Consider the following 21,469-nt stretch of genomic DNA (forward strand, 5'->3'; position numbering starts at 1 on the left):
GAAACGCATCCAGAATTTACACAGGTACTTAAAAGGATATTTTCTATAGTTGGCCTATTCTTTTATAAATTATTTTTAAAATATATTAGTTATAATTTTTGCAATATATTATTTATTTCTACATCTACTAGTATTTACAAGAGTTTGGGACATAAGTAGGACCAAAATGCATAATACAAAAGGCCAACAGGAAAAAAGAAATATGGACATACCGTTCAAGTGTTTTTACACTGTAGTCATCTTCGTTGCATGCATACTGTACCCAGTACCGAAATAACTATAGATGAAAAGTTCAGGGATTTTCTGCAATGTAAAAAGGAAGAAATCAAAAATATGTAAGAACAGCAACCAATCTTACAAACAAAACATACTCAAGACCTACAGGGTAATTTACACCCAAGGGTAGATATGTCAATAACGAAGAAGATGTGATGCAGAGAGACAAATGAAGTAATAAACAAAATAATCATAATTACAAAAAAAAAAAAAAGATAAGCAGAGACAAAAATATATATATATATATCAATACATGCTCCAGAACTTATTTTTCACGTCAAATCTAAAAATTATCAGAATTTATTGATGAAAATGAACTCATGCCCAGCAGATGGCAGAAGACAACAAGCCAGGCAGAGGAGCAGGGATCCCGCATTGCTCGGAGACCCTGCCCTGGGGCGAGCCGGGGCCCAATGGATCGCTCCGAGGAGCCGCCACGGTCCACGGTCCCCGGCCCCCTCCGCAGGGACGCGCCGGGACTCGGTCCAGTGAGGCAGGGCGGAGGGAGCACGCCGATCTCGGGGGCGAGCTCGGCCCCGGAGAGAAAGAAGCGGAAGCGCCACCGCCCCGCCCGGAGCCGCCGGGGACCGGGAGGGGCGCGGCCGAGGCGGGGCCGGGGCCGGGGCCGGGGCTGCGGCGGGGCCCCGGGAGGTGCCCGAGAGAGGCGGCGGAGGGCGGAGGGCGGAGGGTGAAGGCCCCGCCCCGCCCCACCCCGGCCGCAGGAGGGGACGCGCCGCCGGGACCGCCCCCGCCTCGCGCCCGCCCCTGCTTCCAACCAGGTCGGCTCCCCCGCTATAAAGAGCGCGGCGCGGCAGCGGGCCGCTCACAGCTCGGCTCAGGCAGCAGCAGCAGCACCATGTCCGGCAGAGGCAAGGGCGGGAAGGGGCTCGGCAAGGGGGGCGCCAAGCGGCACCGCAAGGTGCTGCGCGACAACATCCAGGGCATCACCAAGCCGGCCATCCGGCGCCTGGCGCGGCGCGGCGGCGTCAAGCGCATCTCGGGGCTCATCTACGAGGAGACGCGCGGCGTGCTCAAGGTTTTCCTGGAGAACGTGATCCGCGACGCCGTCACCTACACCGAGCACGCCAAGCGCAAGACGGTCACGGCCATGGACGTGGTCTACGCCCTCAAGCGCCAGGGACGCACCCTCTACGGCTTCGGCGGCTAAAGCGCGCAGGCAGCTGCTTCTCGGACCCTCTCGACACCCCAAAGGCTCTTTTAAGAGCCGCCCACTTTCTCTTCAGAAAGAGCTGTATCGCGTTTGGTCGATTTCTTGGAGCTGTTCCTATCTTGCAACTAGTTTCTACCCGCCCCACTAAGGTTTTAGTGCCTAGCACCGTATCGTATCGTGGTGCTTGAGGCTGTTTCGCAGGGCTCTGTTATGTAATTCCCTTCCCACTTCCCTTGCTGCTCCTCGCGTTTAGCAGCCGCTTCCGGGAGAAACTGGTTGGGCTGCTTGTTAACTGAGCGCTGTACGAGCCGGTGGCTCTTCCGAGGGAGGCGCCCACCGCTACTGAGAGCAAGCCTGCAATGTGCTGGGCGTAGGCTCCGGTCCTCCCAGGGCTGTAGCCGCGTCCGGAAAAGCCGCGAACGAAGGGGGCCCTAGCGAGCAAGGGGGGAGGGAAGTATCCGCCTTGTCAAGCACCCTGAGGGCATGGGGGAGGCCACTCTTCCCTCCCAGTGGCTCCAGCCCGCAGAAAAAAAGCACAGCGACCACGCGCGCTGGGCTCGCTTTAGGAGGCGGAGCGCCCTCACCCTTTGAAAAGCCCGCGCGGGGCAGCCACAGGCTCCAACCGCTCCCGCGCCACGGGCGGCTCTGCTCGAGCCCGGCTCGCCGCAGCTGGCGGCGCCTGGGCTCAGAGCGCTGCTCCGGGGGCGAGTGCGGGGCCTACGAGGAAGGGCCGAGGCTGCCCGGCCGCAACCGGGCTCTCCCATATAGAGCCTGGGCGTTAGAGCAGGGCAAGATTCCCGCACACTTCTCGTCAGAAGGGCGGGCGTACGCCCCCTCTCCTCTCTATGTACCTCAACAGGAGCGTCTCAAGCTCTTTCTCGAGGCTGTGGGTGGCTCTGAAAAGAGCCTTTGGGTTTCAGTGGTCCGCGCCGGGCCTGTCTCCGGGGCCGCTTTACTTGCTCTTTGCCTTGTGGCTTTCGGTCTTCTTGGGCAGCAGCACGGCCTGGATGTTGGGCAGCACCCCGCCCTGCGCGATGGTGACCTTGCCCAGCAGCTTGTTGAGCTCCTCGTCGTTGCGGATGGCCAGCTGCAGGTGGCGGGGGATGATGCGCGTCTTCTTGTTGTCGCGGGCCGCGTTGCCCGCCAGCTCCAGGATCTCGGCCGTCAGGTACTCCAGCACGGCCGCCAGGTACACCGGGGCGCCGGCGCCCACCCGCTCCGCGTAGTTGCCCTTGCGCAGCAGCCGGTGCACGCGGCCCACGGGGAACTGCAGCCCGGCCCGCGACGAGCGCGACTTGGCCTTGGCCCGCGCCTTCCCGCCCTGCTTCCCACGGCCTGACATCGCTGCTCGCTCTCTGCGCGCTGCACACACACCCGACGAGAAGCCCTCTCCGAGTGAATTACCCGCGCCCCGCGGCCCGCCCTTATATCCCTTCCCTTTGCGCGGCCCGCGCCTCCTGATAGGCCCAGGCGCACCCGGGGAGCGCGCAGCCAATGCCCGAGCGAATCTCGCCCTCACCAATCGCTCTCGGCAGCTCGATCGCCGAGGCGGGGGGGATGCAGAGAGGGAAAGGCAGATCTGGGTGTCTTTGGAGGACTCTCAGAGGGCAGAGGGGTGGGGGGTCTGGCAGACGAAACGCGGTAGCTTCAGTCGAATTCACAAAGATTCAATGACTTTAAACAGCGCCTAGTCCTCTGATTAAAATTAAAGTGTTGTTATCAAATCATCAGAAAAAAATAGAGTAGATTTTTTCACTTTAATTCCATTACACATTTCCTAATTTTTATGTATCTTCGATACCATTGTTTCCTACCTTCTGATTTCTTTTTTACTGCAATATTTCAAAAAGCTAAAGTAAGGCTTCTTAGAACTTAACGATAAACTAAAGCCTTTTTGCATGAAAACATCGATGCTGAAAACATACATTTTTTTTTCTGCATAGGGTTAATAAAGAAATATACAGAAGGGAAAGTAAAATATATTTAAGCTTTTGTAAAGAATCTTCAGTTAGTATGTGGATGTATTCCTGAAATGGAAGAACAAGTTGATACCGTGTATCAGAAATTATCTGTGTGACTAAGTACATGGAAAGGACAAAGACGGAACCAGGGGGTGGTCTTTTCCAAAGGCGGTAAATTTAAAATTAGAATCCACCAATGAGATTCAGCGTGTATGTATCCGCCTATCAGAGCTGGGAACGCTGCTATATATACAGGCAGTGTGCGAACGCGCTCTCACTACCTTTTGTTGCTTCGCTTGCAGTAGCTGTTGCTAGCGATGGCGCGCACGAAGCAGACGGCGCGTAAGTCGACGGGCGGGAAGGCGCCCCGCAAGCAGCTGGCCACCAAGGCGGCCCGCAAGAGCGCGCCGGCCACGGGCGGCGTGAAGAAGCCGCACCGCTACCGGCCCGGCACGGTGGCGCTGCGCGAGATCCGCCGCTACCAGAAGTCGACGGAGCTGCTGATCCGCAAGCTGCCCTTCCAGCGGCTGGTGCGCGAGATCGCGCAGGACTTCAAGACCGACCTGCGCTTCCAGAGCTCGGCCGTGATGGCGCTGCAGGAGGCGAGCGAGGCCTACCTGGTGGGGCTCTTCGAGGACACCAACCTGTGCGCCATCCACGCCAAGCGCGTCACCATCATGCCCAAGGACATCCAGCTCGCCCGCCGCATCCGCGGGGAGCGTGCATAAGCAGATTTCAGTCACAAAATCTCAATTTTACACGACAACTATCATCATCCCAAAGGCTCTTTTAAGAGCCAATACATAAACCGTAAAAAGAGCTGTGGCACTCTTTATTGGAATATACTTGTGAACTATACCTTCAAAGTGTAGGTATCGGGCAAAGCAGATCATCCTTCTGAAAATCGTTTCTAAATTATAAATGGTTATTAATAAGTACAAACAAGGAGATACCATGTTTCCCTTGCCGGATCTCCCCTCACCCGCTGAGAGGCACCCGCCCAAACATTTCTCCCTGCCCCCACTCTCAAATCCCCCAGGTTTGCCATCCACTCGCCCCCCCCCCCCCCCCCTCAGCGGCTGAGATGCCGTAGGAAAAAGGAGCGGTGACAAAAGGGACGAGAAGGACGGGGGCCGGCACGGAAGCGGGCTGCAGCGGCTGGCGCCGAGTTTTCGCACCGCGATCGGAGCGGAGCCGCCCGGTGCGTCCCGCGGCGTCATTGGCTGGGCCGAGAAGGAGAGGTGGGGGGAAGGGTCGCTGTGCCGTGCCGATTGGTGAGGGCGAGATTCGCTCGGGCATTGGCTGCGCGCTCCCCGGGTGCGCCTGGGCCTATCAGGAGGCGCGGGCCGCGCAAAGGGAAGGGATATAAGGGCGGGCCGCGGGGCGCGGGTAATTCACTCGGAGAGGGCTTCTCGTCGGGTGTGTGTGCAGCGCGCAGAGAGCGAGCAGCGATGTCAGGCCGTGGGAAGCAGGGCGGGAAGGCGCGGGCCAAGGCCAAGTCGCGCTCGTCGCGGGCCGGGCTGCAGTTCCCCGTGGGCCGCGTGCACCGGCTGCTGCGCAAGGGCAACTACGCGGAGCGGGTGGGCGCCGGCGCCCCGGTGTACCTGGCGGCCGTGCTGGAGTACCTGACGGCCGAGATCCTGGAGCTGGCGGGCAACGCGGCCCGCGACAACAAGAAGACGCGCATCATCCCCCGCCACCTGCAGCTGGCCATCCGCAACGACGAGGAGCTCAACAAGCTGCTGGGCAAGGTCACCATCGCGCAGGGCGGGGTGCTGCCCAACATCCAGGCCGTGCTGCTGCCCAAGAAGACCGAAAGCCACAAGGCAAAGAGCAAGTAAAGCGGCCCCGGAGACAGGCCCGGCGCGGACCACTGAAACCCAAAGGCTCTTTTCAGAGCCACCCACAGCCTCGAGAAAGAGCTTGAGACGCTCCTGTTGAGGTACATAGAGAGGAGAGGGGGCGTACGCCCGCCCTTCTGACGAGAAGTGTGCGGGAATCTTGCCCTGCTCTAACGCCCAGGCTCTATATGGGAGAGCCCGGTTGCGGCCGGGCAGCCTCGGCCCTTCCTCGTAGGCCCCGCACTCGCCCCCGGAGCAGCGCTCTGAGCCCAGGCGCCGCCAGCTGCGGCGAGCCGGGCTCGAGCAGAGCCGCCCGTGGCGCGGGAGCGGTTGGAGCCTGTGGCTGCCCCGCGCGGGCTTTTCAAAGGGTGAGGGCGCTCCGCCTCCTAAAGCGAGCCCAGCGCGCGTGGTCGCTGTGCTTTTTTTCTGCGGGCTGGAGCCACTGGGAGGGAAGAGTGGCCTCCCCCATGCCCTCAGGGTGCTTGACAAGGCGGATACTTCCCTCCCCCCTTGCTCGCTAGGGCCCCCTTCGTTCGCGGCTTTTCCGGACGCGGCTACAGCCCTGGGAGGACCGGAGCCTACGCCCAGCACATTGCAGGCTTGCTCTCAGTAGCGGTGGGCGCCTCCCTCGGAAGAGCCACCGGCTCGTACAGCGCTCAGTTAACAAGCAGCCCAACCAGTTTCTCCCGGAAGCGGCTGCTAAACGCGAGGAGCAGCAAGGGAAGTGGGAAGGGAATTACATAACAGAGCCCTGCGAAACAGCCTCAAGCACCACGATACGATACGGTGCTAGGCACTAAAACCTTAGTGGGGCGGGTAGAAACTAGTTGCAAGATAGGAACAGCTCCAAGAAATCGACCAAACGCGATACAGCTCTTTCTGAAGAGAAGGTGGGCGGCTCTTAAAAGAGCCTTTGGGGTGTCGAGAGGGTCCGAGAAGCAGCTGCCTGAGCGCTTTAGCCGCCGAAGCCGTAGAGGGTGCGTCCCTGGCGCTTGAGGGCGTAGACCACGTCCATGGCCGTGACCGTCTTGCGCTTGGCGTGCTCGGTGTAGGTGACGGCGTCGCGGATCACGTTCTCCAGGAAGACCTTGAGCACGCCGCGCGTCTCCTCGTAGATGAGCCCCGAGATGCGCTTGACGCCGCCGCGCCGCGCCAGGCGCCGGATGGCCGGCTTGGTGATGCCCTGGATGTTGTCGCGCAGCACCTTGCGGTGCCGCTTGGCGCCCCCCTTGCCGAGCCCCTTCCCGCCCTTGCCTCTGCCGGACATGGTGCTGCTGCTGCTGCCTGAGCCGAGCTGTGAGCGGCCCGCTGCCGCGCCGCGCTCTTTATAGCGGGGGAGCCGACCTGGTTGGAAGCAGGGGCGGGCGCGAGGCGGGGGCGGTCCCGGCGGCGCGTCCCCTCCTGCGGCCGGGGCGGGGCGGGGCGGGGCCTTCACCCTCCGCCCTCCGCCCTCCGCCGCCTCTCTCGGGCACCTCCCGGGGCCCCGCCGCAGCCCCGGCCCCGGCCCCGGCCCCGGCCCCGCCTCGGCCGCGCCCCTCCCGGTCCCCGGCGGCTCCGGGCGGGGCGGTGGCGCTCCGGCTTCTTTCTCTCCGGGGCCGAGCGTGACTGCATACGCTTCTCCAATATTATTTTTTAATTCTACATATTTGTTTTTAAAATAAACATTTATAATTTAATATTATTAGTAATTAATATTAAAATCAATACAATTACAATTTTCTCTTATTTCCTGTTAAGTGGGCTGTTTGACACACAGGATACTTGGTAAGCCAAGGAGTACTTGAGTGGTAATCAGTTGTGTGAAAGTAATCAGTTTTCATGCACCTGGAAGCAAATCTCTGAATTTTACCTACAGAGATCATGCATTTATTAGTAAGTATAATAACCAGATACAGTTTTATAGCTTAAAATATCTGTCCACTAATTTGGTTACATGCCTACCATGCATGCTACTCACTCCGAAGTTTGTTTTTTTGTCCCTGCAAATCTCTAAATCTAGTCCTACACTCTTCTCGATTCATAAATGAAGGTAGCATGTAATAAAGTTTGTGGCTGGGATAATGCACACAGCGTGTCTCCCAATATCCCCTGGAGCACCCATGAATTTAGAATTATCATTGCCACTTCCAGTGGCTTCTTTCTGTCATGTTTACAAGATTCTCGGGGACTGCTCTTGAGAGCAGAAGCTGGGATGTCACTGGGTTACTGTGTTTCCAGGTGATAGCTTCTCTGAAATATCGCATTCAAAACACCCTGCATGCTGCACTAGGCAACTGTAGGAAAGCCATTTTCTCCCAGTCCATTGTTGTAAGTTCAAGAAAGCCTTTTGTCATTCATTCCAAGATATTTGTCTGCATCATAAATAACCCGTTTCCTTATATAAGTGACTATGCTACATGAGTTTGATACATGAGCCTGAGAACTAACTTAAGCACAAGTAAGAAATAGAATCAATTTCCAGATGGGAAAAAAAAAAATCTTAGCTCACCTCTGCGCAACCATGAATTAGTCAAAGACCCATGTTAGCCACTTTTTGAATCAAGCAAATTGTGTGTGTGTTGCTGACAACTGCTGTTGCTAAGATGTGAACCATGTCTCAGTACTTCTGAGGTCATATTGCAAGAACTCAATGGTAGTGCTGAGCACTGGCTGCTAAATGTAAGATGTGATGGGTCACCCCAAGGCCTTATGCTAGCATCTGGTTTGTGCTACAGGCCATTAAGAAAGCCATTTCTATGCCTTCACCTCAGGTTAGAGAAAAGTGTGCATCTTATTGTAGAAGCTGGCTATGCCTGACACTCAGACTGTGGTATCGCTGTCGAGTCCATGATGGGCTTTATCAGCACGGAGCTGGAGTTGATCCTTTTTTTCTCTCCTGTGTCTGGAGTGTTGCTGAAGATTAAGTCACAAATATCCTGGTCATGCTTAAAAAGGATTATACATCCATCTAGATCACTGCTACTAATTGGATGAAAATTAGTCATGCACATCAAATGCACAACAAAAGTAACTACTTCAGCTATGTGCATGTGTACCTCCATGACTGCAAAGATCTGACATCATTCTGAGTGGATAGGTACTTTTTTTTTTTATTATTTTTTTCTTTTCATGTAATATGTATTTGTTGCTGTGATACAACCTCACAACTGAAAATCAGTCATCACAACAGTTAAAGCTATACCTCAGTTTCTGCTGGCTGTCCTTGCAGGGCTCAAAGCCCTCTGGGGCTGTAAGATTTGCATAATTCCAGTATGGAGAGTGTGACTACAATCCTGATACACACCTCATTATCCAGAGACAGAGGAAAGCCTGTCAAGATGAAAGGCTCTGGGAATTCTGACAAGCCTTTCTCTAGCTGGCACTGGCATTGGTTCTGTCTCAGTCATGGTGACTCCAGGAGGGAAGGTCTGTGCAAGTGATGGGATCTAAAAATATAATGATGAGGTAATTCTTTCCCAGCACCTTTCAGCTCAGATATTTTATACAGGAATCTCTCTGCCTGGCCTTGAAGGCTTCTGATTTTTTCCTCTGTCCTGTCAAATTACTTGTCGTTCCCTCCCCAGTAGACATATTCTCTTCACCTCTCCTCAGCCACAAGAAAGGGTGTTTAGCCTTCCTACTGTGCTGGTTGCCACTTTGTCCCACTTCATCTGCACCATAGAAAGTACGTTTTTCAGCTTTTTGCAAACACATACAGACAGGTCACTTAACTGCATATAAACGAGATTCTTCTCAAATAAATAGATAAATCCCACTTAGTATACATGTCCATCAACTGTTTCCCCATCTCCCACACTCACTTTCAATGTCCCTGTTCCTCAGCTTCTTATTATATGTCATGCTAAATCATGTAATGATTTAGTATCTCTCATGTAATACTAAATCATGTAATCATGATACTAAATCTGTATACAGAGAAAGTCAATAAACACTGGATAAAAAATCCATTGAGGGCTCTCCAGTTCAAAGACATCCCCTCTGGCTCACGGTGCCTCTGGCCTACAAATCATTAGGAGTTAAGAGATCATTTTGGTGAGACAGTGTTCTTATACACTTTTTTTTTTTTTTTTTTTTAATTTAGCTGGCCTCTGTCACAGATGGGATATTGGCCCACAAGACAGTTTTTTGTGAATGACTCAGTTCTTGCAGTGTTATGATAACAAGTCACTATCTAGAATACATTACAAAGGGCAGCAGAATCTCAAGGCTGCCCCAGTCATATTGCTCATTCATTTCTCCCTGCTTAGGATCCAGGATTCCTTAACTGCAGAATCAAGTTCAACTACTACACCTTGTATTCCTCCTCTGTCTCCTCCCAGAGTTGTCTTATGTGTCCCTAATACTGACCTTATCTGAGCATGAGCAAATGTCTCCCTCATCACTGAAGAGGCCATAACCAGGTGTTCCTGTCACCCTAGTGGGAAGGAAGTTACAAAAAAAGAGATAAAATCATTTTCAATAATCACCATGTTAAGAGAATAAATATGTTGTAAAATAAAAAGAGAAAAACCTAAAAAGTAATATTTTTAAAGTATAAGAATGCTTTACTTTTTCCTCGGTGTCAAAAGCAAACAAATATTTCTGGCTTTGTACAGTGATGTGGCTGACAGCAGTAACCCTTGAAAGCCTTTCCATGCACCCAAGGAAGCCAAAACCTCTTTTCTCCTAAAGAATTAATTAAAGAACAAGCAGAGACTACACCTTTGTCTCCACTTAGGTTTTGGTACAAATGTTTATCCTACACTGTTATGTTTTTTGTTTGTTTTTTTGGTTTGTTGGTTGTTGCTTCTTTTTTTCTTCCATTTTTTCTTTTTCTCTCTTCCTGCCCCCCTCCCACCAGCAGATGTTTATTTAAGTGAATATGCATTAAATGTAGACAGTTGGTATTAGAATTACTCAAATAATGAGCAGACCCTTCTCTCAACAGACTTGGATTATGGGGACTATGAATTTTCCTTCCTTGTAAGGGCCTCCTATTGCAGTTTGGGTAAATCCACAAACCCCAAAACCCACCTGGCTTCTTTTCACTTGCTACCTCTATAGAGCTGGACAGAGGCTGATCCCTGCCCATAGCTGCTTAGTGCTGGCTTTGTTTCCTGGTCTTTAAACCTTATAGTTAAATGGAAGGTGTTACAGACTTCTAAATTCAAACAACACACTAGTTAAGCTTATTATTCTGCTCTTTATTTCATGTACAAATCAACAAAAGATTCACTACATTTTCAGCATGTAAGAAACAAAACAAACAAACAAAAAAACTGTATCAGGAAGGCCAAGGTTTAGACTTTAATACACTTAACTACTTAACTGCTTCCTCAGACTAGCATACACATGGCAGGTTGCAGGCAAAATACATGAAAAAATAAAGTGCTGGGACTTCTTGAATGTGCCCATCCTGTACACACATATCTCACTCAGCAGCCTGTGAAGCCAAATTCCTGACTTCCTAGCTGTCTGATAGCAGGAGTGCTGAGTGACGGCCCTCACTTGTTTATTGTAGGGAAATAGGGGCACCAGCCAGCCCTAGCAGTGTCTCTGGCAGTCTGGGTGACCTCCTAACCAGGGACAGTGCCTCTGTGGCACCAGCGTTTAGCTTTCACAGCTGTGAAGCATGTGCTATAAAAAACATAAGCTAAAGCACAGCATTTAATACCTCTTCAAAACCTTTTTTTTTTTCTGTTTTCTAAAGGAAGACAGCAAGCCTATGTCACTGCCAACCTAATGCTGCCTTGTGATACTCCTGCTCTAGAACGATGGCACAAACAGCCCTATCTGGAGCAAAGACCTGTTTCACCCCCACAGCTCAGTAAAACTGGCAAGGCAGCATCCCTTAGCAAAAGCAACTTCACAAGCTGTATGACAAAACACTTTGGCTCTCAGTGATGGTGTGTGCCAAGCCTACATGGTATTTGGGTACCACTGTCACTGCTTGTGTGACAAAAAAAAAAAAAAAAAAAAAAAAAAAAAAGGTGGTTGTTGGGTTGCAACCCAAATCTACCTTGCATCTTGTCTCATCAGCACCTGGGGTGTTATCCATCAGGGTGGACTGCAGACCTTCTCTGTATGCATGTACCAACCCAAAGTCACTTTGTTCCCTGAGAAATGTCAAACAGAGCTCTAACTGGAGGTAGGGGAGCATGTAGATTGATCATATTGTTCCCTGCAAGCACCAGTGCTGCTCTTAGCAGTATTCACAGGGCGTACAGGCACACACGTAGGAAAGGGTGGAGAGCAGAAAAGGTGAAGAATTGCCAAGGGGTTGTGGGGAGTAAGAGCAGGCTGCTCAGCATTGCTCTGTGTGGGCTGCTCACTGGTCTGAGAAGTCAGACCTCCGTGCTGATGGAGACACTACTCTGAAAGGACAATGTGGTAGCACACTTTCTTAATGACATTCACTGTTATTAAATGAGGGTAAAAGAAAAGCACCAGCAATTCGGGTGGAAAGGAGTTCTTTGTGTAGCAATGGATGGTTGAGCTTCTGTTCTTGTTGCTTACATATCACAGACAGCTTGTCTCAGGGCCTGACATTCTTGATCTATGGCTGATGACTACATTCAAAGCATGTCAGGGTGGTCCAGAAGTTCATCTGTCAAATGCCTTACTTTAGTTTTGGAAGACCAGAGTTCTTTAAGACATGAATAATACTGTTCTTTGATAGCTGACTGACAACGAGGACCTTTTCTCTGCCGATGTGTGAGAAAAGTAAAAATATTTTAACCTGGTCAACAGTAGAGGTTCCTGTGTGGTACAGAGCAAAGTGCATCTTTTTTCCCCCTTGCTCCGGGGGAAGGTTTTGGCCTCCAAATTTTTGTTGCTTATTTTCCCTTCCCCTACGGACCAAGGGGAATGCCCACCAAGAAGGGCATCCTTCCCTGTTCCTCTGACTATTGCCATATCCAGGTTAAAGACTAGGTTTTCAGTTCCAAAATGACACGGCATAGCAATGTCAATGCAGGGAGGCCTCAATGAGTGCCCCATCCCTTAACCAAGAGTACAGGGAGGAGTGTGCAGCATTCCAGAAAGCTGAGTCTACAGAGACAGTCACCCACTGCCCTACCCTACTTGTCCTGCCCACTACAGATGCTTGGCCCTATGCTGGCTTAAAAAGCCCTGCATGGCTTCATTACACCTGGGAGTCTTCCTCAGCATCAGCAGCAAAAGCAACACTGGTGTTATGTAGGCAAAGACTTGAAGAACTGCAATGAGTTTGTAATTTGGTAGGTACTACTTTGAAATTGCATAGCAAAGGGTTAAAAAGCTGTTAAACTGTGCTGGCTGGTTGGATCACAAGAGTTATTACATTTGTAACTCGGATAAAGATGAAGTCACTGAGGGTAAGTAAGACATGGGTGTAACGTTGTAATATGAGTGTAATCACGGTTGCAGGGAGTATTTACACCTCATTCCTGAGGAACATGTACACAGGAGTGCAGCACACAGCATAAAGACCCTCACTGAAATCTCTGGAAACTGTTGCTTGGAGGAAAGGAAGGGACTGTGCTGCTTGGACATACCCACTGTACTTTCTCCAGCTGTCTAAGAAAGATCCATCACAGGACTCTTCCACAGCTGGTGGAGTAGCCCATGAACCATGTTTGCATGGCTAGCTCTCATGCTAATGCCTCCTAACCAAATTCCTTGAGAACAACTGCCATGTTACCCTGCACTAATGCACACATATGTAAATATAACCCAGAGATCATATTCTGAGGAACAAGTACTGGCAGGTCCTAAACTGGAGATGGGAATGTTTGATAGTTCTCACGTGCTGCACCATCTCTTGGCTGTGGTTTGTGTCTCCTTGCTTACACCAAGAGGTCTTAATAGAAAAATGCAAAAGTTGGACAGAACTGGACATCTGAAGGGAAGTGACTTGTAGTGCTCAGATTGCAATCATGTACAGGTTTGTGATGTAGTGTGGCCTGCTGGGCTGCCCACAAAGTGAGAAGAATTGAAGTCATTCAGATGTAGCAGATATTACAGTGATGATCTCTCTAAAGTCATCTCTGGAGATCCTTATGTCATTCTCTTCCTTTTTTAATGAATGAGGAAGTCTACCTCCCTCCACTCTCCTTATTGGGAAAACCAAACTGCAGGCAAGAGTTTAGGTAGGGGCCTATTGAGGTCTTTCTATAACAAAATATGCCTAAAATGCCTAACATGCATAAAATAAGATTTTTTTTTTTCCTTTTTCTCACTTGCTCACCTAGAGATTAAACTGTGATTCCTGTTTCCTTTAGAATCCTTCATCACCTTTTTTATTTGCCTGATTACATTTCTCCGTTCCTTCTTACCTATCTGTTCTGACTGTGGAGCAAACTCTTTTTCAAACTCCCAAATGCATTATAACTTTCCACAATATTGGTCCTGCATGTATTTCTTTCAAGTAGAGATGATATGCTACAAACACAGTTCTGTGTTGCTGAAGTTATTTTCCACCTTTGCCGGAGAGCCACTAGAAAAGAAAGAGCAGAAACTAGTGTTATCCCCATGTCATGAAATTTATGAAGTTACTTCAGTTTATTTTAAAGTGGCAAGCTGTAACTGTTGTAGATCAGAAGCTCCTACCCATATTATTAGCTGGCCCTTCTGGGAAAGGGAGAGGGTAGCAAGTGCTGGGAGAAAGGCTAGGCAGACAATTGGGACAGTGACCATCTTAGCCACTTCGGTTTCAGCCCCCAATAAACACAAATCAACACCTTGTGAAGCCACAACTGAGGGGTGCAGTATTTAAATCTCCTTCAGTGAAGCCTACTGAAGTTAATGCATATGAGTTCAGAATAACAAGATTGGGCAGGAACAGTTTTCATGCTGCAGGCATGTCATACATGATCTACACCTTTCTTCTGTCTTATGTGCCGTGAAGTCTCTTGGCAGCTGTTAAATGCCATCTCCAAGCCCTGCTAGATGTTGCCCTATGTAATCAAGTCACTGGAACATCTCATTCGTTGGTTTATGAGCACGTGTAGAAAATGAGCTAACAAAAAATCTTATTTTACTGCAATTTTGGTAACTGATGGAGGTATGTCTTCAATATCCACATTCACTCCGATATATTTCATTCTCATATCCTTCTCTTGTGCTGCATAATTTTTACAAACAAGATCCAGAAAGCTCCAATGAGATACCTCCTTCTATCACCTTCCTCTTGTAACATTACAGAGCTCAAGTGCACTTTTCCTGCAATCTTTTTCCTTATAGTTTTGTCTTCTAGGATGCAGGTTGCATTGCTTCTCTTTATAGTGTTTGGTTTTGTAATCAGTGAAACCCAATTTAACAGAAAACTAACGTTTTCATGTTGTATTCATATTTAGTGTTGACAAAGCAGCAGCTGTAAATGAAAAAAAAAAAAAAAGTGGAAATAGAATTACACTTATCTAAAGTTAAGCATTTATACAATTTGAAATTTTGGTTGCCAATATCTGCATAAATTGTGTTTACATCTGTGCTATATCTGGTGATATCAAAGAAAATGAGAAAGCTAGGTTTAAGTGTAATATTTGTGTGATTCTTAAATAACTATTAAAAGGCAATGGATAATATGCTTCTTTATAAAAAGGTACAGATTCAGTAGTATTATTCCAGAACTCCATCCTGTTTTCAGCAGATTACATGATCTTCAACCAGATATCAATATTGATTGAATTCTTCCTGGTTCTTTAGGAGTGAACTATGGCCTACCACTCCCCTAATTGAAACCCAGGTTATCACAATAAGTTCTTGTCAGGAAAGCAGTTCCTCATTTCTATGACTGTAAAATGCCTAAGAAAGAATTAGGTGGGCTTTTTTTTCTTTTTTCTTTTTTGAACGGTGAGAAGATTCAGCATTGGCTTTGTTGAAACCTTTGTTTCAATACACTGTCTGAGAGGCACAGAAAAAAAAAAAAAAAGTAATGTGGTTTTAAATTTTCCATCTATTACAAAAAATACACAACAAGATAATGCTTTCTGGGCAGTAAGAACCTAACTACATAACTGCTACGTTAGGTCCTCCACATCTTAAATTACTAGAGACACAAAAGTAATATCAATAAAAATAACCAGAAGTTTAGGAGATTGCTTTCTGTTAGAATGCTGCTGTTTTGTAATGTAGGGTATTGAGTTACTTGAAATAGAAATGCAATGTGAAAAAAAATAATCTTGATCCACTTAATAATTAGTACAGAAATTCATATGGAAAACAAACAAAGGAAAAAAAGCACAAGGCAGCAGGGTAACTTTGCCTCCCTTCTAGTGAAATTCCAAGAAGACAAAATAAAACAACTACATGTTCATAGATTTCCAAACATTAACAAATTGCTTATGGCTGTATAATAAGTGCAATAGGAGGTAGTATGAGACACTATTTCAATAGACTTTAGCGTTTTAGGAGGTAAAACACATGGTCAAAGGAACCGGTTCTTAATCCATATTCAGAGCTGAAAGAGGAGTCTGTGTTACTTCCTCCTCTTCAAAATCAATTTAAACAGTCAAAATAGCTTTAAATCGGCAGATTTCGGTTTAGACCACAAGAAAACCCTCTAAAGAATCAGATATAGCCGTTGCCGTGACATTTATGTCGAAAGGAAATTTTTAATTTGCAATGAAAAACAAAAGTTTCTCTCTTCAGAGGTCTCTCCAGCAGCAGCACACGGGATTTCTGGCTTCTCCTTTATCTCAGGACGCGTGTCCGCGGCTGGAAACTCTCCCGAACGCAAGTACCTGGTCTTCTCCTCCCTCCCCGGGGAGATGGGGCGATTTGGTGGCAGAAATTCCGAGGAAAATACACTTTTGTTAGTCCAAAGAAACACAAATCGAGCACACCGAAGGGCTCCCCGGCCGTGCAGCGGGGCGGGCTCTGCAACGCACCAATCACCGCGCGGCTCCTCTCTAAAAATACGAGCATCTGACCCGCGCCAGCCCAATTGTGTTCGCCTGCTCCGCAGAGGACGCCGCCGCGATGTCCGAGACCGCTCCCGCCGCCGCTCCCGATGCGCCCGCGCCCAGCGCCAAGGCCGCCGGCAAGAAGCCGAAGAAGGCGGCGGGCGGCTCCAAGGCGCGCAAGCCCGCGGGCCCCAGCGTCACCGAGCTGATCACCAAGGCCGTGGCCGCCTCCAAGGAGCGCAAGGGGCTCTCCCTCGCCGCGCTCAAGAAGGCGCTGGCCGCCGGCGGCTACGACGTGGAGAAGAACAACAGCCGCATCAAGCTGGGGCTCAAGAGCCTCGTCGGCAAGGGCACCCTGGTGCAGACCAAGGGCACCGGCGCCTCCGGCTCCTTCCGCCTCAGCAAGAAGCCCGGCGAGGTGAAGGAGAAGGCGCCCAAGAAGCGGGCGGCCGCGGCCAAGCCCAAGAAGCCGGCGGCCAAGAAGCCTGCCAGCGCCGCCAAGAAGCCCAAGAAGGCGGCGGTGAAGAAGAGCCCCAAGAAAGCCAAGAAGCCGGCAGCCGCCGCCACCAAGAAAGCAGCCAAGAGCCCCAAGAAGACCGCCAAGGCTGGCCGCCCCAAGAAGGCAGCAAAGAGCCCGGCTAAGGCAAAGGCGGTGAAGCCCAAAGCTGCCAAGCCCAAGGCAGCCAAGCCGAAAGCAGCCAAGGCAAAGAAGGCAGCGCCCAAGAAGAAGTAAATTATCCTCGAAGAGTCCTGCTGTACATATTTTGTTATCCAACGGCTCTTTTAAGAGCCACCCACACTTTCCCTAAAGGAGCTGAGGCACCGAGGTCGTCAGTCACCTGCAGCAAGGATCCAGAAATTCGTAAGTCGTCAGAGGTCAATTGTCTTTTTCCCCTGCGATTTCTGAAGCGAACCCTAACGAGCACGGTATAGCGCGGCGGCTTTAGGGAAGTGTAGACTTTTGCATCTTTTGCCGAGTAATTGGTTTGACTGCCACGACGAAATGTTTTATAATGATTTGATAAAAATCGGATGTAACTTTTTTTAAGTATATATTTTGTAACAAAAGTAATGGATTTGCCAGGCACGCTACTACTGAGCCATGTCTAATGTATTGTATTATTTCTTAAGGTGCCTCTTTAAATGCTTTGTGTACTACGGGGGGAGGAGGGGAGGCTTTTCTTACCGCCCCGAAAACAGCCCTGAGCTCTCCAATTCCTTTTGTCCTCTTTGAGAAAGAAAAGAAGCTTTAGGTATTGGAAAAGCCCGCCCTGACCAAGGATTGGCCAGCGCCGAGCCCAGCCCGCTGCCCCCTTCCCCCTCCCCGCGCGCTTCCCCGGAGAAGATCGCGGCTGGTGCGGCGGCTGCTGCCGCCCGTAAGGAAGGAAAACGCGGAAGGGGGACGGAGGCGGGACTTAACACCGAAATGGGTTGTTCTCGCTTTCTGCGGTTTGAGAACTAAACGTATTCTGTCTCGTCCCTGGAGGAGTTTGTTTCGGGAGAACATTATGGCACGACTTTGTTAACAAAAACATGGAAAGCGTTGCTACTATGGCCCAAACAAAAATACCGATAATAAACATATGAAAAAAAAACCAACACAGCACGGCTTGAGTAGTTCATGCAACTGCATAAGTGTATTACGGATTCCTGAGCTCTTCTATGATTTTGTGGGTGGCTCTGAAAAGAGCCTTTTAATTATCATCTCGAGGTGTGACAACGCGCAGCCTTCCTGTTGCATTCACTTGGCCTTGGCCTTGTGGCTGTCAGTCTTCTTGGGCAGCAGCACAGCCTGGATGTTGGGCAGCACCCCGCCCTGCGCGATGGTGACCTTGCCCAGCAGCTTGTTGAGCTCCTCGTCGTTGCGGATGGCCAGCTGCAGGTGGCGGGGGATGATGCGCGTCTTCTTGTTGTCGCGGGCCGCGTTGCCCGCCAGCTCCAGGATCTCGGCCGTCAGGTACTCCAGCACGGCCGCCAGGTACACCGGGGCGCCGGCGCCCACCCGCTCCGCGTAGTTGCCCTTGCGCAGCAGCCGGTGCACGCGGCCCACGGGGAACTGCAGCCCGGCCCGCGACGAGCGCGACTTGGCCTTGGCCCGCGCCTTCCCGCCCTGCTTCCCGCGCCCGGACATGGCAGCGACCCGGTCCGCACAGCACCCAGCAGGGGAACGCAGCGCGCAGCCGGCGGCGCTCGGCTATACCCCCGCTATGGCCGGAGCCCCCGCGCTGATAGGCTGGCACGTCGGGCTTCGCCGGGCAGCCAATGAGGGGCCGAATCCAGTTCGGACCAATAAAAGACGGCTGTAGAGGAGGGATGACGCGCGGTCGCGTACTGACCAATGAGAGGAGGCAAAAGGAATGCTGCTCATTTGCATAGGGGAGCTATAAATAAATGGCCCGCGGGCGCTTCCCCCACGTTCGTCTTCCTGTTGTCAGCTGAGTGGAAGTCGCTCTCTGAGACAGTCCCGCCGCGAGCAATGCCTGAGCCGGCCAAGTCTGCGCCCGCCCCCAAGAAGGGCTCCAAGAAAGCCGTCACCAAGACGCAGAAGAAGGGCGACAAGAAGCGCAAGAAGAGCCGCAAGGAGAGCTACTCGATCTACGTGTACAAGGTGCTGAAGCAGGTGCACCCCGACACGGGCATCTCGTCCAAGGCCATGGGCATCATGAACTCCTTCGTCAACGACATCTTCGAGCGCATCGCCGGCGAGGCATCGCGTCTGGCGCACTACAACAAGCGCTCGACCATCACGTCGCGGGAGATCCAGACGGCCGTGCGGCTGCTGCTGCCCGGCGAGCTGGCCAAGCACGCCGTGTCCGAGGGCACCAAGGCGGTCACCAAGTACACCAGCTCCAAGTAAGCTGCCTCCGCAGCCTGTGCCAGACCTGCTCAACCCAAAGGCTCTTTTAAGAGCCACCCACCTTTTCAATAAAAGGGCTGCATAGTCACATAAGGGGGGGGGGAGGACGATTCAAGATGTTATTTAATGTGAGAGTCATCTGGAATTACAGTTAAAACTAATTATAGTAAAAAAATTCGTAGCCAATTCTGTGTATCAGAAAATGAAAACTAAGTATGTGCCAGTAATGTCTTTATTGTGATGGAAATAATTTTTTTTTTCTAGGTGAAACTCAACTGTTTACTTTTTCACTTTTGTTTTTAAAATTACGTATTTATTGTACAATGCATCCTGATCAATGTCCTGTTTCAGTTTTCCTACAGTTTTCATGTGTCTGCTGCAAATTTAAGGAAAACGTTTGCGTAGATTATTAGGTCTTGAGAGAGAATTCAATTTGCTTTATGGAAACTGCGTACGGTGTTGTAGCTGCTGTAACGATGTCTACCGCTTGAGGGTGCCTCGGTCCTTATATATTTTCAGAGTTGAACTAAAGCAGGTGACCACAGTGCACTGTAATGTAAAAACTTAAATAATAACAATTTTTTTCTTGATAAGCTGTTAATCGCTGTTACTAGCTACCAGCTTCCACGTCTAAAAAAGCATATAATGGTTAATAAAACACAAGTTTTTTTCTAAAAGTTACTTACCTTCAGCAGTTTTCTTCTGTACGTGTGAATTTTGCAGTAGTTTGCACGGCTTCTCCCTACATCTTCTTTAGGAGAGAATATTCCCCTTACAAATGCCAAATGAACATGAATATTATTTCATATGTACTTCAGGTTTCCTACATTTATATCTCAGTTATATTGAAATGATTAAGAACTTCAAAACTAGGCACTGTGTATCATGAGCTTATTGTAGTTACTGAGTAGCCCTGAAGTCTTTCATTCCCCAAATCACTGTTTTTCTGATTTTCCCCATCATATACATTCTTGGGTAATTAGACATTTCTGCAAATGCAGATCTGAGCCATAATAATCCTCTTCCCCAAATGGATCTGAATAATCCTTAATTCCAAATGTTAACTTGTGGCCTCATCAACACACTTGGCCCCATACGAGGACTGCCTAACCCCAAAGTCAAGCTTTCTGGTACTGACTGACTGTTGTCTGGTAGTGCTGGTACAGAGGCAGGCACTAAGTCTGTTACATTGGTTACTAATGTACAGGAATTAATTTCAGCTTGAAGGCTGATGGGGGACATCTTGGATTGGATTTTGGACATCTGATGGTAGGAGCCCTCCACACTCCCTGTTCTGCAGTTTCAAACTGTGTCTGGAGATCTGCTCTCAAGCGCCGTAGTATAAACTAGTTTTAATTTAATAGTTTTAATTTTCTGTGCCTCTCTATGCATCCAGTACTTAAAAAGATGAATGTTGTGTTCCAGTCTCTAGGTTCTTATGTAACGGAATACGTGGGTGGCTAGAGAGGGAATTTAGAAAGAATCTAAAAGCGCTCATAGTTTGACAGTGGTGATGATCATTGGAACAATTTGGCAGAAACTATTATTCTTAGTAATCAGTTATGTAAAAGTCAAATTCATTTCTGTTGTCCTTAAATAAATAAATAAAAAGCTTAGTTTAAACTGCACCTACCACAGGAGCCCAGTGGTGCATTTTGTCCCACTAAGTCGGGAATCCACAAGCATTATTACAACTTTTCCTGTTTTTGTATGCTGGCTGCTTTATCTATGTAGGTTTCACATAAATTTTGTGTGATCATTCTCTCTGTTTACTCTATTTTAAGACTGTTCAGTATATGCAATAAAACTGTTTCAGTATGTGCAGTTCTTGCTAGAATCCTGGAATTTGTCTCCAGATAAACTATTGTTTATGATTTCTTCTTCCAATCTTAGTACAATAGTTAAACCTCAGAAACATTATTGGGCTATAATGTGAACGAAGCATTTCAATCTGCACACATGCATCCTCAGATCTATTTGTAATCCAGAAACTGTTCTTTCTTTCAGAAATTGTATCCCAGTGCTGAGACCCAAGTCACTGAGACAAAACCCAACTACTGTGGAAAATGTGTACTTGTTTTTTTACCACCAGCAGTAGCAGTAGGATTTAGGCTAGGCAAGAATAGCAAACATAATGATTTAATTCCACAGGAGTATGAACAGTGAAAATTAATCAAGACAATAGTGTGAATATAAAATCACATGATAGTGCATTCATATATCTTTCATGTCATTTAATATTTACTATTCAGTTCAAAGTAATTTTCTTTGTCTTGTATGAGACATTTTTCTCAGATTATATTGCCCAGGAACTGTAGTGTGGCATAATCTTCAAATACATCATCCTAGGAATTGCTATAAACCGTGATCTTTAAACAGGTCATTTATACTGTATTTTTTCTACTGTCTGTGCCTGTCTTCAAAACATCTCTCTATTCGCAGCAACAGAAATACAGGGTATATTTATTTTTGTTTATACAAACGTTGTAAAAATACTTTTT

General features: G+C 49.0%; 8 protein-coding genes across 8 annotated transcripts; 5 read left to right on the forward strand and 3 right to left on the reverse strand.

Annotated features, from left to right (window-relative positions):
• Nucleotides 1-1,132: 1,132 nt before the first annotated feature.
• LOC311222018 (histone H4) lies at nucleotides 1,133-1,444 on the forward strand (the record flags this gene model as incomplete). Its single annotated transcript, XM_084306082.1, has 1 exon — nucleotides 1,133-1,444. The coding sequence occupies one exon, from the start codon at nucleotides 1,133-1,135 to the stop codon at nucleotides 1,442-1,444; it is 312 nt and encodes a 103-aa protein (XP_084162208.1).
• Nucleotides 1,445-2,384: 940 nt separating this feature from the next.
• On the reverse strand, nucleotides 2,385-2,813 carry LOC311222069 (histone H2A type 2-C). The gene has a single exon (XM_084306164.1). It carries the CDS (start codon nucleotides 2,787-2,789, stop codon nucleotides 2,400-2,402), a length of 390 nt encoding a protein of 129 aa, XP_084162290.1. The 5' UTR covers nucleotides 2,790-2,813; the 3' UTR covers nucleotides 2,385-2,399.
• An 825-nt stretch (nucleotides 2,814-3,638) lies between these two features.
• LOC311213412 (histone H3.2) lies at nucleotides 3,639-4,151 on the forward strand. The gene has a single exon (XM_084293391.1). It carries the CDS (start codon nucleotides 3,726-3,728, stop codon nucleotides 4,134-4,136), a length of 411 nt encoding a protein of 136 aa, XP_084149517.1. The 5' UTR covers nucleotides 3,639-3,725; the 3' UTR covers nucleotides 4,137-4,151.
• A 708-nt stretch (nucleotides 4,152-4,859) lies between these two features.
• Nucleotides 4,860-5,264, forward strand: LOC311222186 (histone H2A type 2-C; the record flags this gene model as incomplete). The annotated part of the gene is made up of 1 exon (XM_084306347.1): nucleotides 4,860-5,264. One exon carries the CDS (start codon nucleotides 4,860-4,862, stop codon nucleotides 5,247-5,249), a length of 390 nt encoding a protein of 129 aa, XP_084162473.1. The 3' UTR covers nucleotides 5,250-5,264.
• Nucleotides 5,265-6,111: 847 nt separating this feature from the next.
• LOC311206621 (histone H4) lies at nucleotides 6,112-6,516 on the reverse strand (the record flags this gene model as incomplete). Its single annotated transcript, XM_084282097.1, has 1 exon — nucleotides 6,112-6,516. The coding sequence occupies one exon, from the start codon at nucleotides 6,514-6,516 to the stop codon at nucleotides 6,205-6,207; it is 312 nt and encodes a 103-aa protein (XP_084138223.1). The 3' UTR covers nucleotides 6,112-6,204.
• A 9,649-nt stretch (nucleotides 6,517-16,165) lies between these two features.
• LOC311217359 (histone H1.01-like) lies at nucleotides 16,166-17,679 on the forward strand. The gene has a single exon (XM_084299357.1). It carries the CDS (start codon nucleotides 16,188-16,190, stop codon nucleotides 16,842-16,844), a length of 657 nt encoding a protein of 218 aa, XP_084155483.1. The 5' UTR covers nucleotides 16,166-16,187; the 3' UTR covers nucleotides 16,845-17,679.
• A 164-nt stretch (nucleotides 17,680-17,843) lies between these two features.
• LOC311217377 (histone H2A-IV) lies at nucleotides 17,844-18,251 on the reverse strand. The gene has a single exon (XM_084299383.1). The coding sequence runs from the start codon at nucleotides 18,240-18,242 to the stop codon at nucleotides 17,853-17,855; it is 390 nt and encodes a 129-aa protein (XP_084155509.1). The 5' UTR covers nucleotides 18,243-18,251; the 3' UTR covers nucleotides 17,844-17,852.
• A 198-nt stretch (nucleotides 18,252-18,449) lies between these two features.
• On the forward strand, nucleotides 18,450-21,417 carry LOC311217369 (histone H2B 1/2/3/4/6-like; the record flags this gene model as incomplete). The annotated part of the gene is made up of 1 exon (XM_084299369.1): nucleotides 18,450-21,417. The coding sequence occupies one exon, from the start codon at nucleotides 18,450-18,452 to the stop codon at nucleotides 18,966-18,968; it is 519 nt and encodes a 172-aa protein (XP_084155495.1). The 3' UTR covers nucleotides 18,969-21,417.
• Between the last annotated feature and the right edge of the window lie 52 nt (nucleotides 21,418-21,469).

The sequence above is a fragment of the Netta rufina genome (assembly GCF_964035555.1).
Source record: "Netta rufina genome assembly, chromosome: 1".
NCBI lineage: Eukaryota > Metazoa > Chordata > Aves > Anseriformes > Anatidae > Netta > Netta rufina.

Coding starts and splice junctions, on each gene's coding strand:
- LOC311217359 (XM_084299357.1), top strand. CDS start 16,188: ATGTCCGAGACCGCTCCCGCCGCCGCTCCCGATGCGCCCGCGCCCAGC.
- LOC311217377 (XM_084299383.1), bottom strand. CDS start 18,242: ATGTCCGGGCGCGGGAAGCAGGGCGGGAAGGCGCGGGCCAAGGCCAAG.
- LOC311213412 (XM_084293391.1), top strand. CDS start 3,726: ATGGCGCGCACGAAGCAGACGGCGCGTAAGTCGACGGGCGGGAAGGCG.
- LOC311222069 (XM_084306164.1), bottom strand. CDS start 2,789: ATGTCAGGCCGTGGGAAGCAGGGCGGGAAGGCGCGGGCCAAGGCCAAG.